This window comes from Dama dama, chromosome 21 (assembly GCF_033118175.1).
Source record: "Dama dama isolate Ldn47 chromosome 21, ASM3311817v1, whole genome shotgun sequence".
Taxonomy (NCBI): domain Eukaryota; kingdom Metazoa; phylum Chordata; class Mammalia; order Artiodactyla; family Cervidae; genus Dama; species Dama dama.
In genome coordinates, this window is record NC_083701.1 from 36,782,220 (window position 1) to 36,800,489 (window position 18,270).

General features: G+C 42.8%; 1 protein-coding gene and 1 pseudogene across 2 annotated transcripts in view; one reads left to right on the forward strand and one right to left on the reverse strand.

The window, feature by feature from the left end:
• Positions 1 to 404: 404 nt before the first annotated feature.
• The window catches only part of UBE2W (ubiquitin conjugating enzyme E2 W), an 88,419-nt gene continuing 70,553 nt past the window's right edge, over positions 405 to 18,270 (reverse strand). Inside the window, exons 6-7 of one of the 2 annotated variants that reach the window (XR_009689549.1) lie at positions 1,857 to 1,961; positions 405 to 1,752 (exon numbers count right to left, since the gene is read on the reverse strand). Coding sequence is in view for 1 of the 2 variants with exons in the window: in XM_061123499.1 (XP_060979482.1) it covers positions 1,930 to 1,961 (32 nt within the window). In the remaining variant the exon portion in view is untranslated. Of the gene's footprint in view, positions 1,753 to 1,853; positions 1,962 to 18,270 lie in introns of those variants that run through there. The other variant, XM_061123499.1, reaches the window with a different exon arrangement.
• On the forward strand, positions 12,510 to 12,640 carry LOC133042929 (U2 spliceosomal RNA; annotated as a pseudogene).

The following is an 18,270-nucleotide window of genomic DNA, read 5'->3' on the forward strand; positions in this document are numbered from 1 at the left end:
TTATGTGAGGAATGGGTTCTTTGATTAAATGTGTCTAAGAAGCTGTTAGACACATTCTTTAACAAAGTTAGAGAAGCTTCTTTACTGCAGAATTTCTCAGAGACTTTCTTCTGCCAATATAGATGAAGTCTCCAAGAAGGGATAGGTTGTGTTCTGTTTCCCAAACTTATTTGGCTATAGGACCTCTTTGGCAGGGAGCACATCCATGGAGCACATTTTGGGAAACATTTAGGCATGGTTGAAAAATCAAGCAGAGAAACTCTGCCTGTAGATCGAGCTAAAGACACCAATTCCCAGCTAGGAACTGGAAGAGCACTGGTAAAATAAGACATTACTAATTCCCCTGGTATCTTTACTTATCAACAGATCATTTTTAAAAATTAAATTTATTTTTCTTAGAGCAGTCTTAGATTTACAGCAAAGTTGAGCAGAAGGTACAGAGGTTCCCCATTCATCCTTTTCCCCACACAAGCATAGGGTCCCCCATCATCAACATCTATACCTGCACCAACATCCTGTTTACATTTGTGATGACTGACACCAAGTGATCACCCAGAGTCCACAGTTTACATTAGGGTTCACTGTGTATGTTGTACTTTTCAAGGGTTTGGCCAAAGGTATAATGGCCAACTGACCATGTTTTCATAGGTCTTCTCTCCATTCTCTGTATTCCATTTTTTTCTTTGTTTTGTTTTGTTTTGGCCACCACATGCAGCATGTGGGATCTTAGTTCTCTGACCATAGATTGAACCCGTGCCCCCTGCATTGGCAAGGCAGAGTCAACCACTGGATCTCCAGGAAAGTCCCTGGTACTCCATTTTCTTAACTCTAAGATCTAAAATGTCAAATTTGAAAGCACTATTGATGGCTCAATGTCTAAAAAAGATAAAGTTTGATGCTTTAAAGCAAGGTTAGCCAATTACAGCCTATGGGTCAAAAATAGCCTGCTGCCTGTTATTGTAAATATAGTTTTTTCAAAATACAGCCACACACTTTCATTTACATAGTCTATGACTGCTTTCATGTATCTACAGAGTTGCTGCTGCTGCTGCTGCTAAGTCGCTTCAGTCGTGTCCGACTCTGTGCGACCCCATAGATAGCAGCCCACCAGGCTCCCCCGTCCCTGGGATTCTCCAGGCAAGAACACTGGAATGGGTTGCCACTTCCTCCTCCAATGCATGAAAGTGAAGAGTGAAAGTGAAGTCTCTCAGTTGTGTCTGACTCATCGAGACTCCATGGACTTCAGCCTACCAGGCTCCTCCATCCATGGGATTTTCCAGGCAAGACTACTGGAGTGGGGTGCCATTGCCTTCTCCGCTACAGAGTTGAGTAGTTGCAATAGAGTTTGTAGGATCACCCCCTCCACAAACTGAAAATATTTACTATCTGGCTCTTTATTAAAAAGTTTGCCAACACTTAGTTAAAAGAGAAAATAGAAGGTGGTATTAGTTCTGTATTCAGTCTTTTTCAAATCATATTTCAATGAATTTTGCTAGTTTAAACTTGAAATGATGCAATTAATTATATTTTGTTCGCATTAGCCATCTCTGTGTATTCTGCAAGTTTTCCTTTCTCTCTCTTTTTTTCATTCTTTGACCACACCACAGCACGCAGGATCTTAGTTTCCTGACCATGGATTGAACCCAGACCCCATGCATCCTCTGCGGTGGAAGTGTGGAGTCTTTACCACTGGACCACCAGGGAAATCCCTCCTTCCTCTTTTTCCAGAGAGCTCTCCCCTTCTTCTGTCAACTGAAAAAAAAAAAAAAAGCACAACCTAGGAATTCCCCAGCAGTCCAATGGTTAAGTCCAATGTTAACAAATGCACAACATAAAAGTTGCAAGTTAAGTTTTACTTGGAGACTTTACTGGGGACGATAGCCCGGGAGACAGCTTCTCACATGGCTCTGAAGAATTGCTCCAAGGAAATCAGGGAGGAGCCAGGATATATTTGAATTTTGCTGGAAAAAAAAAAAAAAATGTGGTCAAATATCAAAAGATTACTGCTAATTACAGAAACAGACATCTCGAGTTAATGATTTTAGTGGTTTTTCATGTCTGGGAAGATACAGGAGTCTGGGCTCACTGAAAATTTTCCTTAGATATGCATCTTAACAGTCTGGGGCCAGTATTCAGAACACAGAATGTTTCCTGTCTCTATTCTGAATTCCCCTAAGGACACACTGATGCGGGTAGTGGGGATTGGTGGCTGCAGTGGCCAATGGCTTGATGGCAGTATTCTTTGTTTACTGGAATGGCAGGCAACATTCTCTTTCCATATTCCCATAATACACCTCTCTCCTAAATATGAAAGGTACATAGAAACCATTTTTTTTTTCAAATTAATACTTCTGGTTACAAATGGCAGGTTGAACACATCCATTTATCTCTCATCTCCCCCAACATCCTCTTATAATGAAGTCAAAGAATCTGAAAATTCTAAGCTCATGAAGAAAAAATGGTGAGGAAGGAGGAAGTGGCAATCCATTCCAGTGAACAAAAAATAGTTAAGAAAGTTGAGAATATGTACAGTGGATGAAGAAGTGCTGACAAATGTCATCAACCATTAGCCAAGAAAGCAGAACCTAAGTGCCTAGCGGAAAATGAACTTATCCTTGAACTTATCAGTTGAACTTATGAACTTATCATTCATAAGAAGAACCCAGGAACAGCCCAGAAACTGAGGCATCAGGTAGTGCTTAAAGGGTATAAAGCATTGAGCTCACAGCATAAGAACTGATTGAAAAACAGGAGCCATTAAATGAGTTTGTACTCCTGCAACAAACAGCTGAACAACTCTTGTTTAGTCCCCCAAGGAGATGGGAGGCTTATTCTTCAGGGAAATTGATTCACAGCAGCTAAGAGTGACCAGATGACTAAGCTGTCACCAGAGTATAGTCAGCAGCAGACACGTTCTTGTACCTGAACTGCTCCTAGTTTTTTCCGTTTACTTAGGCTGGAATCTGGTTAGTCTGAGATCATGTTTCAATTACAGAGGACGATGCCTTAGGGCAGTTCTTAAACCTCGTGTGTGTTCTCAGTCACTTCAGTCGTGTCCGACTCTTTGAGACCCTATGGACTGTAGCCCGCCAGGCTTCTCTGTCCATGAGATTCTCCAGGCAACAATACTGGAGTAGGCTGCCATGCCGTCCTCCAGGGGATCTTCCTGACCCAGGGATCTAACCCACATCTCTTATGTCTCCCACATTGGCAGGCAGGTTCTTTACCTGGAAGCACCACCTGGGAAGCCTTGACAAGGATCAAAATCATCTGAAAGTGAAGTCTCCCAGTTGTGTCCGACTCTTTGCCACCCCATGGACTGTAGCCTACCAGGCTCCTAAGTCCATGGGATTTTCCAAGCAAGAATATTGGAGTGGGTTGCCATTTCCTTCTCCAGGGGATCTTCCTGTCCCAGAGATCAAACCCAGGTCTCCCGCATTGTAGGCAGATGCTTTACCATCTGAGCCACCAGGGAAAATCATCTGAGCCCCACCCAGAACCTTCAAGGGTTCTGATAAGGGTTCTGTAAGTCTACAGCAAGCCAGAAAATTTGCTTTTCTAACAATATTCTAGGTGATGCTAATGAACCATTACCCCAGAAATGTACCTAAGTAGAAGGAAACTGGATTCCCTGAACAATCAGATGGAAGGAAAAGTCTATTTGCCTAAGCTTGACAGTTATTCAAAAGAGAACTTTGTTCTTCAAGCCACTGAACTTTGGATCCCTATCTAGCGTTCTATCCTTATTAACAGCCACACCTCACTACTGGAAGTGCGGCAGGCAAGCTGACACCCAGGCAAGAGACTAGAGATTTCCCTATAGAATCTGGTTGGCTGCAGAGAAACAATTTGCAGATACTGCTGGAGTTATCCAACAACAAACAAAAGCAATAACACTCAGGCTTATTATAGCCTTATCACATGCAGTAAATCCTACATGTCAATAAACCTTGCCCATGCACAGGGCATGAAATTAAAAGATGCTTGCTCCTTGGAAGAAAAGCTATAACAAACCTAGACAGAGTATTAGAAAGCAGAGACATCACTTTGCTGACAAACGTCCACATAGTCAATGTTAAGGTTTTTCCAGTAGTCATGTACAGATGTGAGAGGTGGACCCAAAAGAAGGCTGAGGACCAAAGAATTGATGCTTTCAAACTGTGGTGCTGGAGAAGACTCTTGAGAGTCCCTTGGCTGCAAGGAGATCAAATCAGTCAATCCTAAAGGAGATCAGTCCTGGGTGTTCATTGGAAGTACTGATGCTGAAGCTGAAACTCCAACACTTTGGCCACCTCATGCGACAAGCTGACTCATTGGAAAAGACCCTGATGTTGGGAGGGACTGGGGGCAGGAGGAGAAGGGGACGACAGAGGATGAGATTGTTGGATGGCATCACTGACTCAATGGACATGAGTTTGAGCAAACTCTGAGAGATGATGAAGGACAGGGAAGCCCGGCATGCTGCAGTCCTGGGGGTCACAAAGAGTTGGACATGACTTAGTGACTGAACAACAACATGCACAGGGACCTAGCCAGCTTTTGTGCCTACCAGACACAGGAAGAGAGTATCTAACATGAAACAAAATGACTGAAAATGAAAACAGGGGGAAAAAATAGAGCTAAGATGAGAGACAATGCAAGGAACAGAAGTTTTTGGTTTTTTTTTTAATTACCATTAATCAGAGTTTAGAGTCAATACTGTATCCTTTAAAAAGAAGTAGATGTTTTGGCTTCCCTGGTGGCTCAGTGGGGAAGAATCAGCCTGCCAATACAAGAGACATGGGTTCAATTCCTGGTGGAAGAAGATCTCACGCGCCATGGAGTAACTAAGCCCAGTGCGCCTCAACTACTGAACCCCAAGCCCTAGAGCCCCTGCTCAGCAACTAGAAAAGCCACTACAGTGAGAAGCCCATGCGCGGTGACTAGAGAGTAGCCCCCACTCGCCACAACTAGAGAAAATCCTCTGCAGGAAGGAAGACCCAGCACAGCCAAAAATAGATACACAAAATTATGTAGAAAGAGAACTGGATGCTTCCCTACAGGAGAAAAAGGCCAGAGGGAACAGTCGCCTCCTGGTGGTTGAGTGAGGTAACACACCATTCCCGGCTTGGGTCCAGTCAGCCAGGGACTTCAGAGTGCGACCATGTCTCCACACCCGAGTCTTGTCTATACAGAAGAAACTAAGGACCTAACCAAAGTCTCCCCACTGACTGGGTCCTCTGAGCTACCCCTCTCCCTGTATGGAACAGAAGGTCATGATGTTTTAAAGCAGAGCCAGAGAAAGCCAAGCCCCTCCTCTCTGTTTTGGTATTTCAGAGCTATAAGAAAGGTGAAGGGGGGGAAAAAAAAAGAATTAAATGCTTTAAAAAAATTTTATAACCTGAAAGAATGTGTTCTTAGAAATTTAAAATAACTGAAGTAAACATTAAAGCAAAAGAATGAAAAACAAACGTAAAACATGAAAAACAAATAAGCAAAAAGGTAAAGAATAGTTTTGAAAGAGGAAAAAACGAATTTTAGAGAATCAGTTAAGGAAATGAAACATCCCTCTACTGAGGGCTCCAAAAACAGAAGATGAGGGGTGGAAATTACCAAAGAAACAGTAAAAGAAAATTTCCCCAAGCTGAAGGACAAGAATTTCTAGATTGAAAGAGGCCATCAAGCACCCCACACATGATTGAAAAAGAGACCTTTTTAAGAGGGAGGAGACACATGTATACCTATGGCTGATTCAAGCTGATGTTTGGCAGAAACCAACACAATATTGTAAAGCAATTATCTTTCAATTAAAAATAAATTAAAGAATTTTAAAAAGAGACCCATTTAAAGGCATGTTGTCATGAAATTAGTACTTCAAAAAACCCTTCTGGAACTTTTGTTTCCACATATCACATACAAAAGAATGAGAAAAAATGGCATTAGCTTCACACACACACACACACACACACACACACACACACACACACACACACACACTGAAATCCAGAATTGGTAAAGACATGCCTTCAAAAAATTCGAAGGAAAAACGACCTCCAACTTAGAATCCTATACTCAGTGAAACTGTTAATCATGAATAAAGACAATTTTTTGTGGCATGTGGGATCTTAGTTCCCTGACCAAGGAACCAAGGATCACACTCATGCCCCCTGCAGTGGAAGCACACAGTCCTAACTACTGGACCAGCAGGGAATTCTGGTAAAGACATCTTCAAGTCTGAAGGGTTTCAGAATTTACCTCCTGTGCCTTCCTTCTCTTTCTACAGGGAGAGTGAAAGCAAATGAGAAAGTAAACAAAGAAGAAAAACACCAGATCCAGTAAGCAGGGGTCCAGTCTACATGACACACACAGGGAATTCCCAGGATGAAGCAGAGGGAAATGCCCGCATGACCCACGGCTGTGGGGCGGGCCTGGGCACAAACAGCCCAGAGCAAACAGGGACACGGGCCTGGGGGCGTGACTCCTAGAGAAAACAGACCTGATAAATCATCTGTGGAAGACTATTCCCCTTCTGGGCTTCCCTGTGGCTCAGATGGTAAAGAATCTGCCTGCAATGCGGGAGACCCAGGTTCGACCCCTGGGTGGGGAAGATCCCCTGGAGAAGGGAATGGCTAGCCACTATTCCAGTATTCTTGCCTGAAGAATCCAAAGGACAGAGGATCCTGGCAGGCTACAGTCCACAGGATTGCAAAGAGTTGGACACGACTGAGCAACTTACATCCCCCTCCTGCCAAATACTTTGGCTTTTTCCATGACACCCCTCCCTTCAGTGCCCACTCCTGAGATTACAGACCCCTGCCCCCTGGGATGGAAAGGTTGGCCAAAGAACCTACCTGACCCAACATATCGTGAGTAAACATGATGAGGTACATGAGTGGAAACTTTAAGAGCCAGTCTGTGCTCTCCCACCAACTGGCTCTGTTCCAAAAAGAGGCTACTCTTCACTCAGTCCCAGAGCAGAGACAGCATGCAGCCAAACTCAGACAGACTTCTATCATGAGAAAAATCAAACAAAACAACTTCTCTCTTGTAAATCACTGGAATTTGGGGGTAATTTGTTACCACAGCCTGACCTATGTCCTGACTGATAGCATCATCTGATACATTTGACCATGTGGAAAACTGTATCGTAAGAACGTGGGAAGACTTAGTGATAGGTACCTGGAAAATTAAGCGATTACATTCATTTATTTTAAAAATATTTATTAGCTCCTAGCATGTGTCAAGAATTTTTTCCTAAGGCACTAAGAATATGAAAAACAAGAAGGTTAAAGAGACAAAATTTTTTTGGCCATGTCACACAGCAAATGCTCGGCAGTGAAAGTGCAGAGTCCTAACCACTGGGCTGCCAGGGAATTCCCAAGTGAAAGTCGCTCAGTCGTGTCCAGCTCTTTGTGACCCCATGGACTATACAGTCCATGGAAGTCTCCAGGCCAAAATACTGGAGTGGGTAGCCTTTCCCTTCTACAGAAGATCTTCCCAACCCAGGGATCAAACCCAGGTCTCCCACATCACAGGCAGATTCTTTACCAGTTGAGCCACAAGGGAAGCCCAAGGAGGTGATTATTAGTAATTATTACTGTCAAAAAATGCTTATAGGAAAGAGAAAAAAATCATAACATACTTCTTGCCCCATCAGAGAATAATGTTCACATAGTTATCATATAAGAATTGATGAGAATAAAGGAAGGGTAAGCAGTGAGGTACAGAAATAGTTATCTAAATTCTAATACACCATAATAGGATAATATCTAAAATTGATAAATCAAAAAATAAGTTGTAAACATATTATGAAAAATATATGGAATACACAAACTATTTAAGCTAATAAGTTCAGGAAGGTTGCAGAATACAAGATCAATACATAAAACTCAATTGTATTTGTATATACACCAATAAGTAATGTGAAATTGAAAGTATTAATAAAACAACAATTTCATATGAAACAGCATCAAAAAGAATAAAATATTTAGGATTAAATTTGATAAAGGAAGTAAAGACATATATCCTATGTTTAGAATTGGAAGACTTGGAGATCAAGCCAGTCAATCCCAAAGAAAATCAACCCTAAATATTCACTGGAAGGACTGGTGCCGAAGCTCCAATAGTTTGGCCACCTGATGTGAAGAGCTGACTCATTAAAAAAGACCCTGATGCTGGGAAAAATTAAGGGCAGGAGGAGAAGGGGGTGACAGAGAATAAGATGATTGCATGGCATCACTGACTCAATGGACATGAGTTTGAGCAAACTCTGGGAGATAGTGAAGGGCAGGGAAGCCTGGCATGCTGCAACCCATGGGGGTCACAAAAAGTGGGACACGACTTAGCGACTAAAGAACAAATGTTATAAAGATGGCCATACCACCCAAATTAATCTACAGACTCGATATAATCCCTATCACAATCCAAGCTGGTTTCTTTGCAGGAAATGACAAACTGATCTTAAAATTCATGTGGAAATTCAAGGAATCCCCAAAGAACCAAATGGTCTTGAACAAGAACAAAGCAGGACACACATTTCTTGATTTGAAAACTGACTACAAAGCTATAGTGTCAAAACAGTGTTACTGGCATAATGATATTTAGAGATGTAACTCAGTGGAATAGACTTGAGAAGACAGAAATAAATCCATACATGTATGGTCAATTAATTTTCATCAAGGGTGTCAAAATGATTCAACAGGGAAAGAATAGTTACTTCAACAACTGGTGTTGGGGCCACATGGACGTGTGCAAGTAAAAGAATGAACTTGAATGTCTACCTCACACATACAAAATTAATATTGGGATGGCCAAAAAATTCATAGAAGAAAGCATAGATGTAAATCTTTGCATCCTTGTATCAGACAACTGATTTATAAATATGACACAAAACCAGAAGCAAAAAAAAAAAAAAAGAGAGAGAGAGAAAATAATAGGACTTCATCAAAATTAGAAACTTCTGTGCATGTAAGTATCAAGAAAGTAAAAAGACAATATACAAAGTGAGAGAAAATATTTCCAAGTCATATATCTAATGGGGTAGTATTCAGAATACATAAAGAGTTCTCACAACTCAACATCAAAATGATAAATAACCCAATTAAAACATAGGGAAATGGAGAGACTGTTAACAAGGGGTTTCTTTTTGAGGTGATGAAAAAGTTCTGTATTAGATGGTGGTGATGGTGGCACCACATACTGAAAACCACTGACTTGTACACTTTAAAAAGGTGAGTTTTACAATGTGTGAATTATTCCTCAATTTTTGTAAACACTGAGAGAAATATCAGTAGACACAGCTAACAGAGAGGACAGTGGTAACTTCTGGGGTGCTCCACTGGCTCTACAAAGAGAGTGAGCTGATAACTACTGCTTTTTCTTGCATCTCTTAGTATGTTTGGCATTCAATGCTATAAATATTTATTACTTTGATTTTTAAAAACTTATTTTAAAAACCACTGCATCTCAAAGGAAAAAGAAAAATCACTGCATCTCAAGCCCATTCAAGGTCTCAGTGGAGTCAAAATGGAATGAAAACACATCATTAGTGAATTATGCAATTGTCTTAAAAAAACACGACTTTTTACTTTTGGATAGGAAGGGAGTGGAATCCTGCCTGAATGCTATTTTCTTGAATTAAGACACAGGAAAGCTTTGAGGAAAAGAAGCACAGAACTAGAGGTGGCATTAGTTAACTTTAAGTCAATGAAAATCTAAAATCAAGGGGAAATTTAAATGAGTCAAGAGCTTCTTATTGATAAAATTGGTTTAAATGGTTACGCTTGAAAATGAGGTTGCAAAAGGGAGCCACTGGACTTCCCTGGTGGTCCAGGAATTAAGAATCCACCTTCCAATGCCAGGAGAATGGGTTTGATACCTTCTCTGGGAGGATTCCACATGCCGTGGGGCAACAAAACATGTTAGCCACAACTACTGAACCCGCAGTCTGAAGTAAGAGAAGCTACCGCAACAAAGAGTAACCCTTACTCACCACAACTATAAAAAGGCCGAGAGAAGCAGCAAAGAAGCAGTGGAACCAAAAACAAGCAAATAAACAAATTTTTAAAAGGGAGCCATTAAGTTATAAAACACCTTCAATTTCCAAATGAAGAATAAAGCTATCAGAAATAAAGTACTTACCAAGCACTCTAGATCAGTGTGACTAAAACTAATGGCTTGTGTAAAATACAATAAAAATGAATAACTAGAAAAATGAAATTAAGAAACAAATACATACAAGCTACAAAGCCAAATTTTCATTATTAGATTTAACAGACATTGGGCTTCCTCAGTGGCTCAGTGGTAAAGAATCCACCTGCAATGCAGGAGACACAGAGACGAGTGTTCCATCCTTGGGTCGGGAAGATCCCCTGGAGGAGGGCATGGCAACCCACTCCAGTATTCTTGCCTGGAGAAGCCCATGGACAGAGGAGACTGGCAGGCTACAGTCCATAGCGTTGCCAAGCATTGGACATGGCTGAGGTGACTTAGAGCGCGCGCGCACACACACACACACACACACACACACCTATATACATTAGAGAGTGGGCCCAGGATATATGTGTATACTTACATAGCAAAGGGTAGACTTCCCTGGTGGTCCAGTGGTTAGAATGCCACACTTCTACTGCAGGGAACACGGGTTCCAATCCTGATCAGGGAACTAAGATTCCATAATTTGCATAGTGCAACCAAAAAAAAAAAATCAAAAAAGATAGGGGCCAGACTTTATATTCATTAACCTTAAGGGCTAAGAGAAAAGGGACATAAAGGGGGAAATTTTTACCTTAGTTCATTTATTCACACATGATTTATTTGAAAATCATGTACCAAGGACCAATTATGTTCCAGGTGGGAAGAAAACAATGACAGATAATAAGCAAGTAGACAAAGAACTTGAAAGGGAGGAAAATAGGAAATTGGCAGGGAGAAGGGAGAGAGGGAAGGTGTAGGGAAGGGGAATGAAAGCAAATTCCAGCACAGCTGATAGTGGAGTATTTTGTCCTGTCTATTGGACGGTGGGTGCTAAATGGTTTCAGTTGTGTCCAACTCTGACTCTGTGAACCCGTAGCCGGCCAGGCCCCTCTGTCCATGGGATTCTCCAGGCAAGAATACCAGAGTGGGTAGCCAATCCCTTCTCCAGGGAATCTTCCTGACTCAGGGATTGAACCTGGGTCTCCTGTACTGCAGGGGGATTCTTTACCATCTGAGCCACTAGCGAAGCCTAGTATACAGAAGCAAAGGAATACCTTCCCACCGCCCCATCGTCCCCCCTCCCCACCTCTGCCCCCCGCCAGCAGGAGGTGGAAGAGCCAAGGAAGCATTCTTGCCTAGGGCCTCCAGAGTAGAATGGTCCTGCTGTCATCTTGGTTTTGGACTTCTGACTTCAGAATTGTGAGATAATAAATTTTTGTTGTTTTAAGTCACCAAGTGTGTGATAATTTGTTACAATAGCCACAGGAAATTAATACACCATGATTACAGTAAAGTTAAAATACCAAAACTTAGAATACTGTAAAATTGAATGAGAATTCTTTAATGCATCTTAATTGAGGAAGGAGCAGGTTAAATTCATACTGACTGGCATTTATAGACAATTTACTATAAGCACTTTAATGTATTAGTTCATTTAAGTCTTACAACAGTGCTCCGAAGTAATCACGATCCCTTCTTAGTATTTGGAAACAAAAAAACCCAGGTACTGAGGTTTAAGTAACTTGGCTGATGTCACCCAGCCATGAAAGGGCCAATAAATTGTTGCTGTAGTTGTTCAGTCACTAAGTTGTGTCTGACTCTTTGCAACTCCATGGAATGTAGCCCCCAGACTCCTGTATCCATGGGATTCTCCAGGCAAGAATAGTGGGATGGGTTGCCATTTCTTCCTGCATGAGTTCTTCCCAACCCAGGGACGGAACCATGTCTCCCGCATCTCCTGCGCTTGTAGGCAGATTCTCTGTCCATTTGAATTTCCCAACCTCATTCTTGTTGTGTTGGGAAACTCCTCCCCAATTGCATGTGGTCCTGATGTAGCTGTAAACTCAGTCCCACAGGGCAAACCATGAGACCCATACCTGCCAAAGTTCCTGGTATCACCAGGCTCAGCGATGACTGAGGGGTGTTGCAGACATAGGATCTAAAAAAGATCAAGGAGAATCCACTCTAAGATGGCTTTACCAATACTGGGAAGAGACACTAGTTTTCTTGGAGGTGCGAGGCTGGGAAGTATAGCTGTCAGTGATCCTTTTCCTCACCATTTGGGGAGAATTTGTAGAATAAAGCTAAGTAGAGCTGGGAGAGGGAGAGAGAGCCCCGACCACCTCCTGTGAGTCCTGTTTCCAGCTTTTCTGAAGTCAGTGCCACTTTTGACTCTCCGGTTTTATCAATCCACTAATCTCTTTTAGCTAAAGCTAGTTGACTTAGCAGCAGCAGCAGTTTTGCTTGAAAACAAAAATAGCCCTAATACAAAACCCAGGTTCAGCTTGAAATGTGGAGAAATGGGAAGGATGTTTATGAACATTAAAAACAATCTGAACGCTTCTCAGCCTTTTGGCTAAGATCAAGTGTAAAAATAATGTGAAATTTCTTTCTGATGACTGGAGAGTTTGTCACTAATCTCATAACAATTCTCTCCACTAAAATCCCATATTTATTTTAAATAGAAAGTATGCGTGTGTGCTCACTCATGTCCGATGCTTTACGATCCCATGGACTGTAGCCCGCCAAGCTGTCCATGGAATTTTCCAGGCAAGAATACTGGAGTGGGTTGCCATTTCCTACTCTCAGGTATCTTTCCAACCCAGGGATCAAACCTGCATCTCCTGCCTCAGCAGGCGATTCTTTACCACCTCGCCACCTGGGAAGCCCAAACAGGAAGTGTATTTCCTTTTAATATTTGGTTAGCAGTTTATATATCTTTCTCTGTTTCTGCAATAGAATTAAAGTTTGTACATTTTGCTGTTGTTCCCTTGCCGTGTTATTCTCCCAGACAAGTATTTACACTCCTGATACTAAATTACAGCTGAAAATTTGTTTTCTGTCCTCCTGGAAAAGAAAGAGAAATAACATTACTCGTAACCTAAGAAACTTGGAAGTGAGTTAAACCAGTCATCCTCAAACCTGGCTGTGCCTCAGATTCATCTAGGAGAGCTTTATTCCCCTAAAGTATGAATTCTGGCTCCATTCCAAATCTCACTGGAAGAAGATTGAGTTGAATTGATTTAACACTCAGCAATGCTATATGGGCTTCCCTGGTGGCTCAGACGATAACAAAACCGCCTGCAATGCAGGAGATCCAGGTTCGATCCCTGAGTTGGGAAGATCCCCTGGAGAAGGAAATGGCAACCCACTCCAGTGTTCTTGCCTGGAGAATTCCATGGACAGAGGAGCCTGACAGGCTACCGTCCATGTGGTCAGAGTCGGACACAATTGAGTGAACAAGCATACACACAGCTGTAGTAAACGAAGTTATAGTTCTTTCTTAAAGAAACAAAGATATAAAACATGATCTCTTCTGTCACTGGCCGGCATCCATGAGCTCATGAAAATATGTTCAGCTTTGTGACTAGAGGGAAAACTTTCACCATGGAAGATTGAGCAACAGATGTAATTCCAGGAACGTTGAAATGAGAATACACAGATATAGTTCCAGAAATATTCTAGAGCTTTGTTCTGTGATGCCATCGAATTGCCTAGAAAGAGTTTGGTCCTCTTTGACACTTGCCTTTGGGTTTTTTGTGGTGGGAGCAGAGCTGGGAATTCATTTTTCCTCACTACTTAGGCAATGGTCTCCTTGAATATTCCATGCTATTCCCCAGAAATTACAGGTTTCCCTCTCTGGCTGAGGAGAATACAAACTCTTCTCGGCCTTTTGTCATCTCTTAGGGTTGCCCTTTTTCGATGCGGTTCTTTTCTCAGACTCGGATGTGGTTTTCTCACAGGCTGAGGACTTGCTGGCTCCCACCTGCAACCTGGAACTTGCTGTTCCACACTGGAACTCTGCACATTACTTCTGTTTCTCAGCACTTGGACCTGACAACTCTCATCACACTGGGCCTCCCTTGCCTTCCAGCTTTGTCTCCTCACAGAGGAGGCGGCCGGGCTCCACCCAGTTCCCCTGCCCACAAGGCAGCCTGGAAGACCCTCTCCAGGCAGGAAGCTGTGCTCCATGTAGGGTTCACCACAGCTGCTTTCTTTCTCTCAGGAGCACTGTCCTTCTTTGCCTGGTAGTCCACGTTTGGAAAACTGTTACTTCATACATTTCAAACCCATGGTGGCTCAGTGGTAAAGAACCTGCCTGCCAATACAGGAGACATAAGAGACGTGGGTTCAATCCCTGGGTCAGAAAGATCCCCTGGAGGAGGGCACAGCAATCCACTCCAGTACTCTTGCCTGGAGAATCCTATGGGCAGAGGATCCTGGCAGGCTACAGTCCATGGGATCATAAAAGAGCCAGACAAGACTGAAGAGACAGCATACACGCATTTAGTTCTCTCCATTCTTTTCTGTCAACTTCTTTAAATTGGTCCTGCTTACTTTCTGATAGAAACAGAGTAGAAAATGAGTGGTTACTAGGGGCTGGAGGTGGGGGAAATGGAGAGATGTTGGTCAAAGAGTGCAAACTTCCAGTTAAGATGAATAAATTCTGTTGGTGTTATTGTTTAGTCACTCAGTCATGTTCAACTCTTTGTGACCCCATGAACTGCTGCACACCAGGCCTCCCTGTCCATCACCAACTCCCAGAGCTTGCTCAAAGTCATGTCCATTGAATCAGTGATGCCATCCAACAATCTCATCCCCTGTCGCCCCCTTCTCCTCCTGCCTTCAATCTTTCCCAGCATCAGGGTCTTTTCCAGTGAGTCAGCTCTTCTCATCAGGTGGCCAAACTATTGGAGCTTCAGCTTCAGCATCAGTGCTTCCCAGTGAATAATAGTGTTGATTTCCTTTAGGATTTACTGGTTTGATCTCCTTGCTGTCCAAGAGACTCTCAAGAGTCTTTTCCAGCACCACAGGAAAAGTTCTGAGGGCCTAATATACAGTGAGGTAGGAGGAGAAGGGGATGGCAGAGGATGAGATGGTTGGATCGCATCACTGACTCAATGGACAGGAGTGTGAGCAAACTCTGGGAGATGGTGAAGGACAGGGAAGCCTGGCGTGCTGCAGTTCATGGGGTCTCAAAGAGTCGGACACAACTGAGTGACTGAACATCAACATTGTAATACCATATAATAGGGAATTCCCTGGTGGCCTAGTGTTCAGAATTCCAGGCTTTCACTGCTGCAGCCTAGGTTCAGTCCCTGGTTGGGGAACTGAGATTCCATGAGCCGTGCGTCGAGGCTAAAAGAAAACCAAAACCAAAAACAAAAACCCCAAAACATATTATAAACCTAAAAATTGCTAAGAAAGTACATCTTACATGTTTTCATGACAAAAAAGAAATGGTAGCTATGTGAGGTGATGGAAGTATTAACTGACCACACTGAGGTAACAATTTCACAATATGTAAATATATAAAATCATCACATTGTATCCTTATTTATTTGACCACACCATGTGGCAGGCAGGGTCTCAGTTCCTTGACCAGAGATCAGAGCCAACCCCCCTACACTGGAAGTGAGGAGTCTTAAGCACTGGGCCACCACAGAAGTCCACACTGTACACTTGAAATTAATACAGTTGTATGTCAATTACATCACAAACGCTGGAAAAAATAAAAAGTATAGTTCTTTCTCTCCATTTATGCAGCACATTTCAGGAAGGTTCTGCTGTACCTTAGACTTACACGTGGGAAGGCATTTTAGCTTTTTTTTGGGCGGGGGGGGGGCAGGCCCCGAGCTGAAAGTGCCTAGTTCTAACCACTGGACCGCCAGGGAATTCCCAGCATTTTATCTCTTTATTGGGAGGGCCAAGCCATCTCTACAGGCTCTAAAATTTCAAAGGGGTCAAGGGAGCCAAAATATTTGGAGTTATCCACCCAGATATCTCCATCCCAAGTGTCAGAGTCTCAAATTACCCCAGCTGGTGTTCTGACCATGGCGTTTAGAAACCTCTCTCAGCTGAGCATTCAAATATCCTGGAAACTGAAGGCTATTTTACATTTGAACTTTGGTCTCCAGCTTTTCCTTCTCTCCCACTGCAGGAAATAAGATCTTCCTTAGCAGTTAACAAAGAGGCCCTCTGGTGTTGAGACACATTTTTCCATTGTGTGTTAACTGCCCTCAATTTTGCATTATCTGTCTATTGGAGGTGCTATGGGCTGAACTGTGTTCCCCTTCCCACTCAATCCCCAGTTCATATGTTAAAGTCCTAAATCCCAATGTGCTAGTATTGGGTATAGAAATAATTAGGTTTTGGAGGCTTCCAAGGAGGCTCAGGGGTAAAGAATATGCCTGATGCAGAAAGGCAGATTTGATCCCTGGGTTGGGAAGATCCCCTGGAGAAGGGAATGGCTACCCACTCCAGTATGCTTGCCTAGCCATGGACTGGACAGAGGAGCCTGGTGGGCTATCATCCATGGGGTCGCAACAACAAAGAAGAGGACCAGTGCATCACTTCTTGTGTCTCTCTATGAGTGCATGAAGAAGAGGTCATGGGAGCAGAGAGATGGCAGCTGCCTATCAGAAGAGATACTTTGCCAACACCTCAATCTTCGAGTTCCCGGCCTCCAACTGTGAGAAATCATTTCCTGTTGTTTTGGCCACTCATCAATGGGATTTTGCTATGGTGGCCCAAACAGACCAACAGTGGTCAACAAAATTAACAAACCAGCCAATTCCATTGTTTCCAAAGGCATGAACCATTGTACTGTCCAAGACAGTCTCCTCCAATGGAACATTCTTCCAAGTCATCACCTCATTGTCAGCATGACAGTGACTAATGAGGTCTCAAAACTCCATCTTATTATCTTTTTGACAACACCCAGTGTCAACTGTGTTGATTCGGGTTGTTGAGGAAGCAGACACTGATTTAGGAGCATGAGAGGTTTGTTGTGTAATGTTTGTGGAAGATACAAGTCGGATGCGGCTGGGAAAACGAAACTATGATGCAGATATGAAACCTGTGAAGGGAACAAGGGGAGGAAGCAAATTTGGGTATGGAGAGATGCAGATGCAGATCTCCCCTAAAGGGAAGATGGAGAGCAAGTATTACCTATGTGGAGAAGGTTCCACATTGGGCTGAAGGGGCCGGGCCTCCACAAGCTTAGTTATTGGCTGGGAGATAGTTGGGAAAGGGGCTTCCCAGTTGACACTAGTGGTAAAGAACCCGTTTGCCAATGCAGGAGATGTAAGAGACAAGGGTTCAATCCCTGGGTGGGGAAGATCCCCTGGAGGAGAGCATGGCAACCCACTCCAGTATTCCTGCCTGGAATCCATAGGGCTGCAAAGAGTCAAACATGACTGAAGTGCTTTAGCATGCATGAACACTTGAAAAAAGGGTGACTTTGGTTCTAAAACCAAGGCAGATTATCCCTGAAGGGCTTCAGTGAGGCGTAGGTACCAGCTAAGTGCACTGTCTGCAGCTGATCAGCAAGTTACTTCAGGAAGGGAGATGGGAGCGGTGCGCCCTCACTGACACCATCTCTCTTTGGTCACTCTGAGATATTTTTAGAGTGAAAAGTGTACATTTCAGCAGATTAGAAATTACATAACAATACATAAAATTTACCTATTCAAATAGAAACCAAAGGAATGACCATTTGGAACCAGCAGAAGCTCACCAAAAACAAGTTGCACCAGAAAATCAGCATCTCCTTTCTTTGATAAAACTATATAGAAATATGGCCTGAGAGGTGAAAGTTTAATGTGTGACAGAAAAGTATTAGTAGTTTAAATAACACACTGGGCTACTATAGATACTGTAGCCTGCTGTCCTTTGCTTGTTTTAAATATGGGAAAGATGTAGAACAGATGCTTTGAGGTGATACCGAAAAGGAAGGAGAGAGCATACGGTACAAAAAGGAAAACAAACAAAAAACCACAAGGCTCAACAAACAAGGCTCAAACAACAAAAAAAACCACATAGCAGGACTAAACAAGGTGAAACTTTACATGAATAAGTAACATACTTTGTTGTTGTTTAGTTGCTAAGTCATGTCCGACTCTTTTTGACCCCATGGGCTGTAGACCACCAGGCTCCTCTGTCCATGGGATTTTCCAGGCAAGAAAACTGGAGTGGGTTGTCATTTCCTTCTCCAAGGGATCTTCCCAACCCAGAAATCGAACCTGCGTCTCCTGCATTGGCAGGCGGATTCTTAACCGCTGTGCTACTAGGGAAGCCCAAACAAGATGAAAGCTT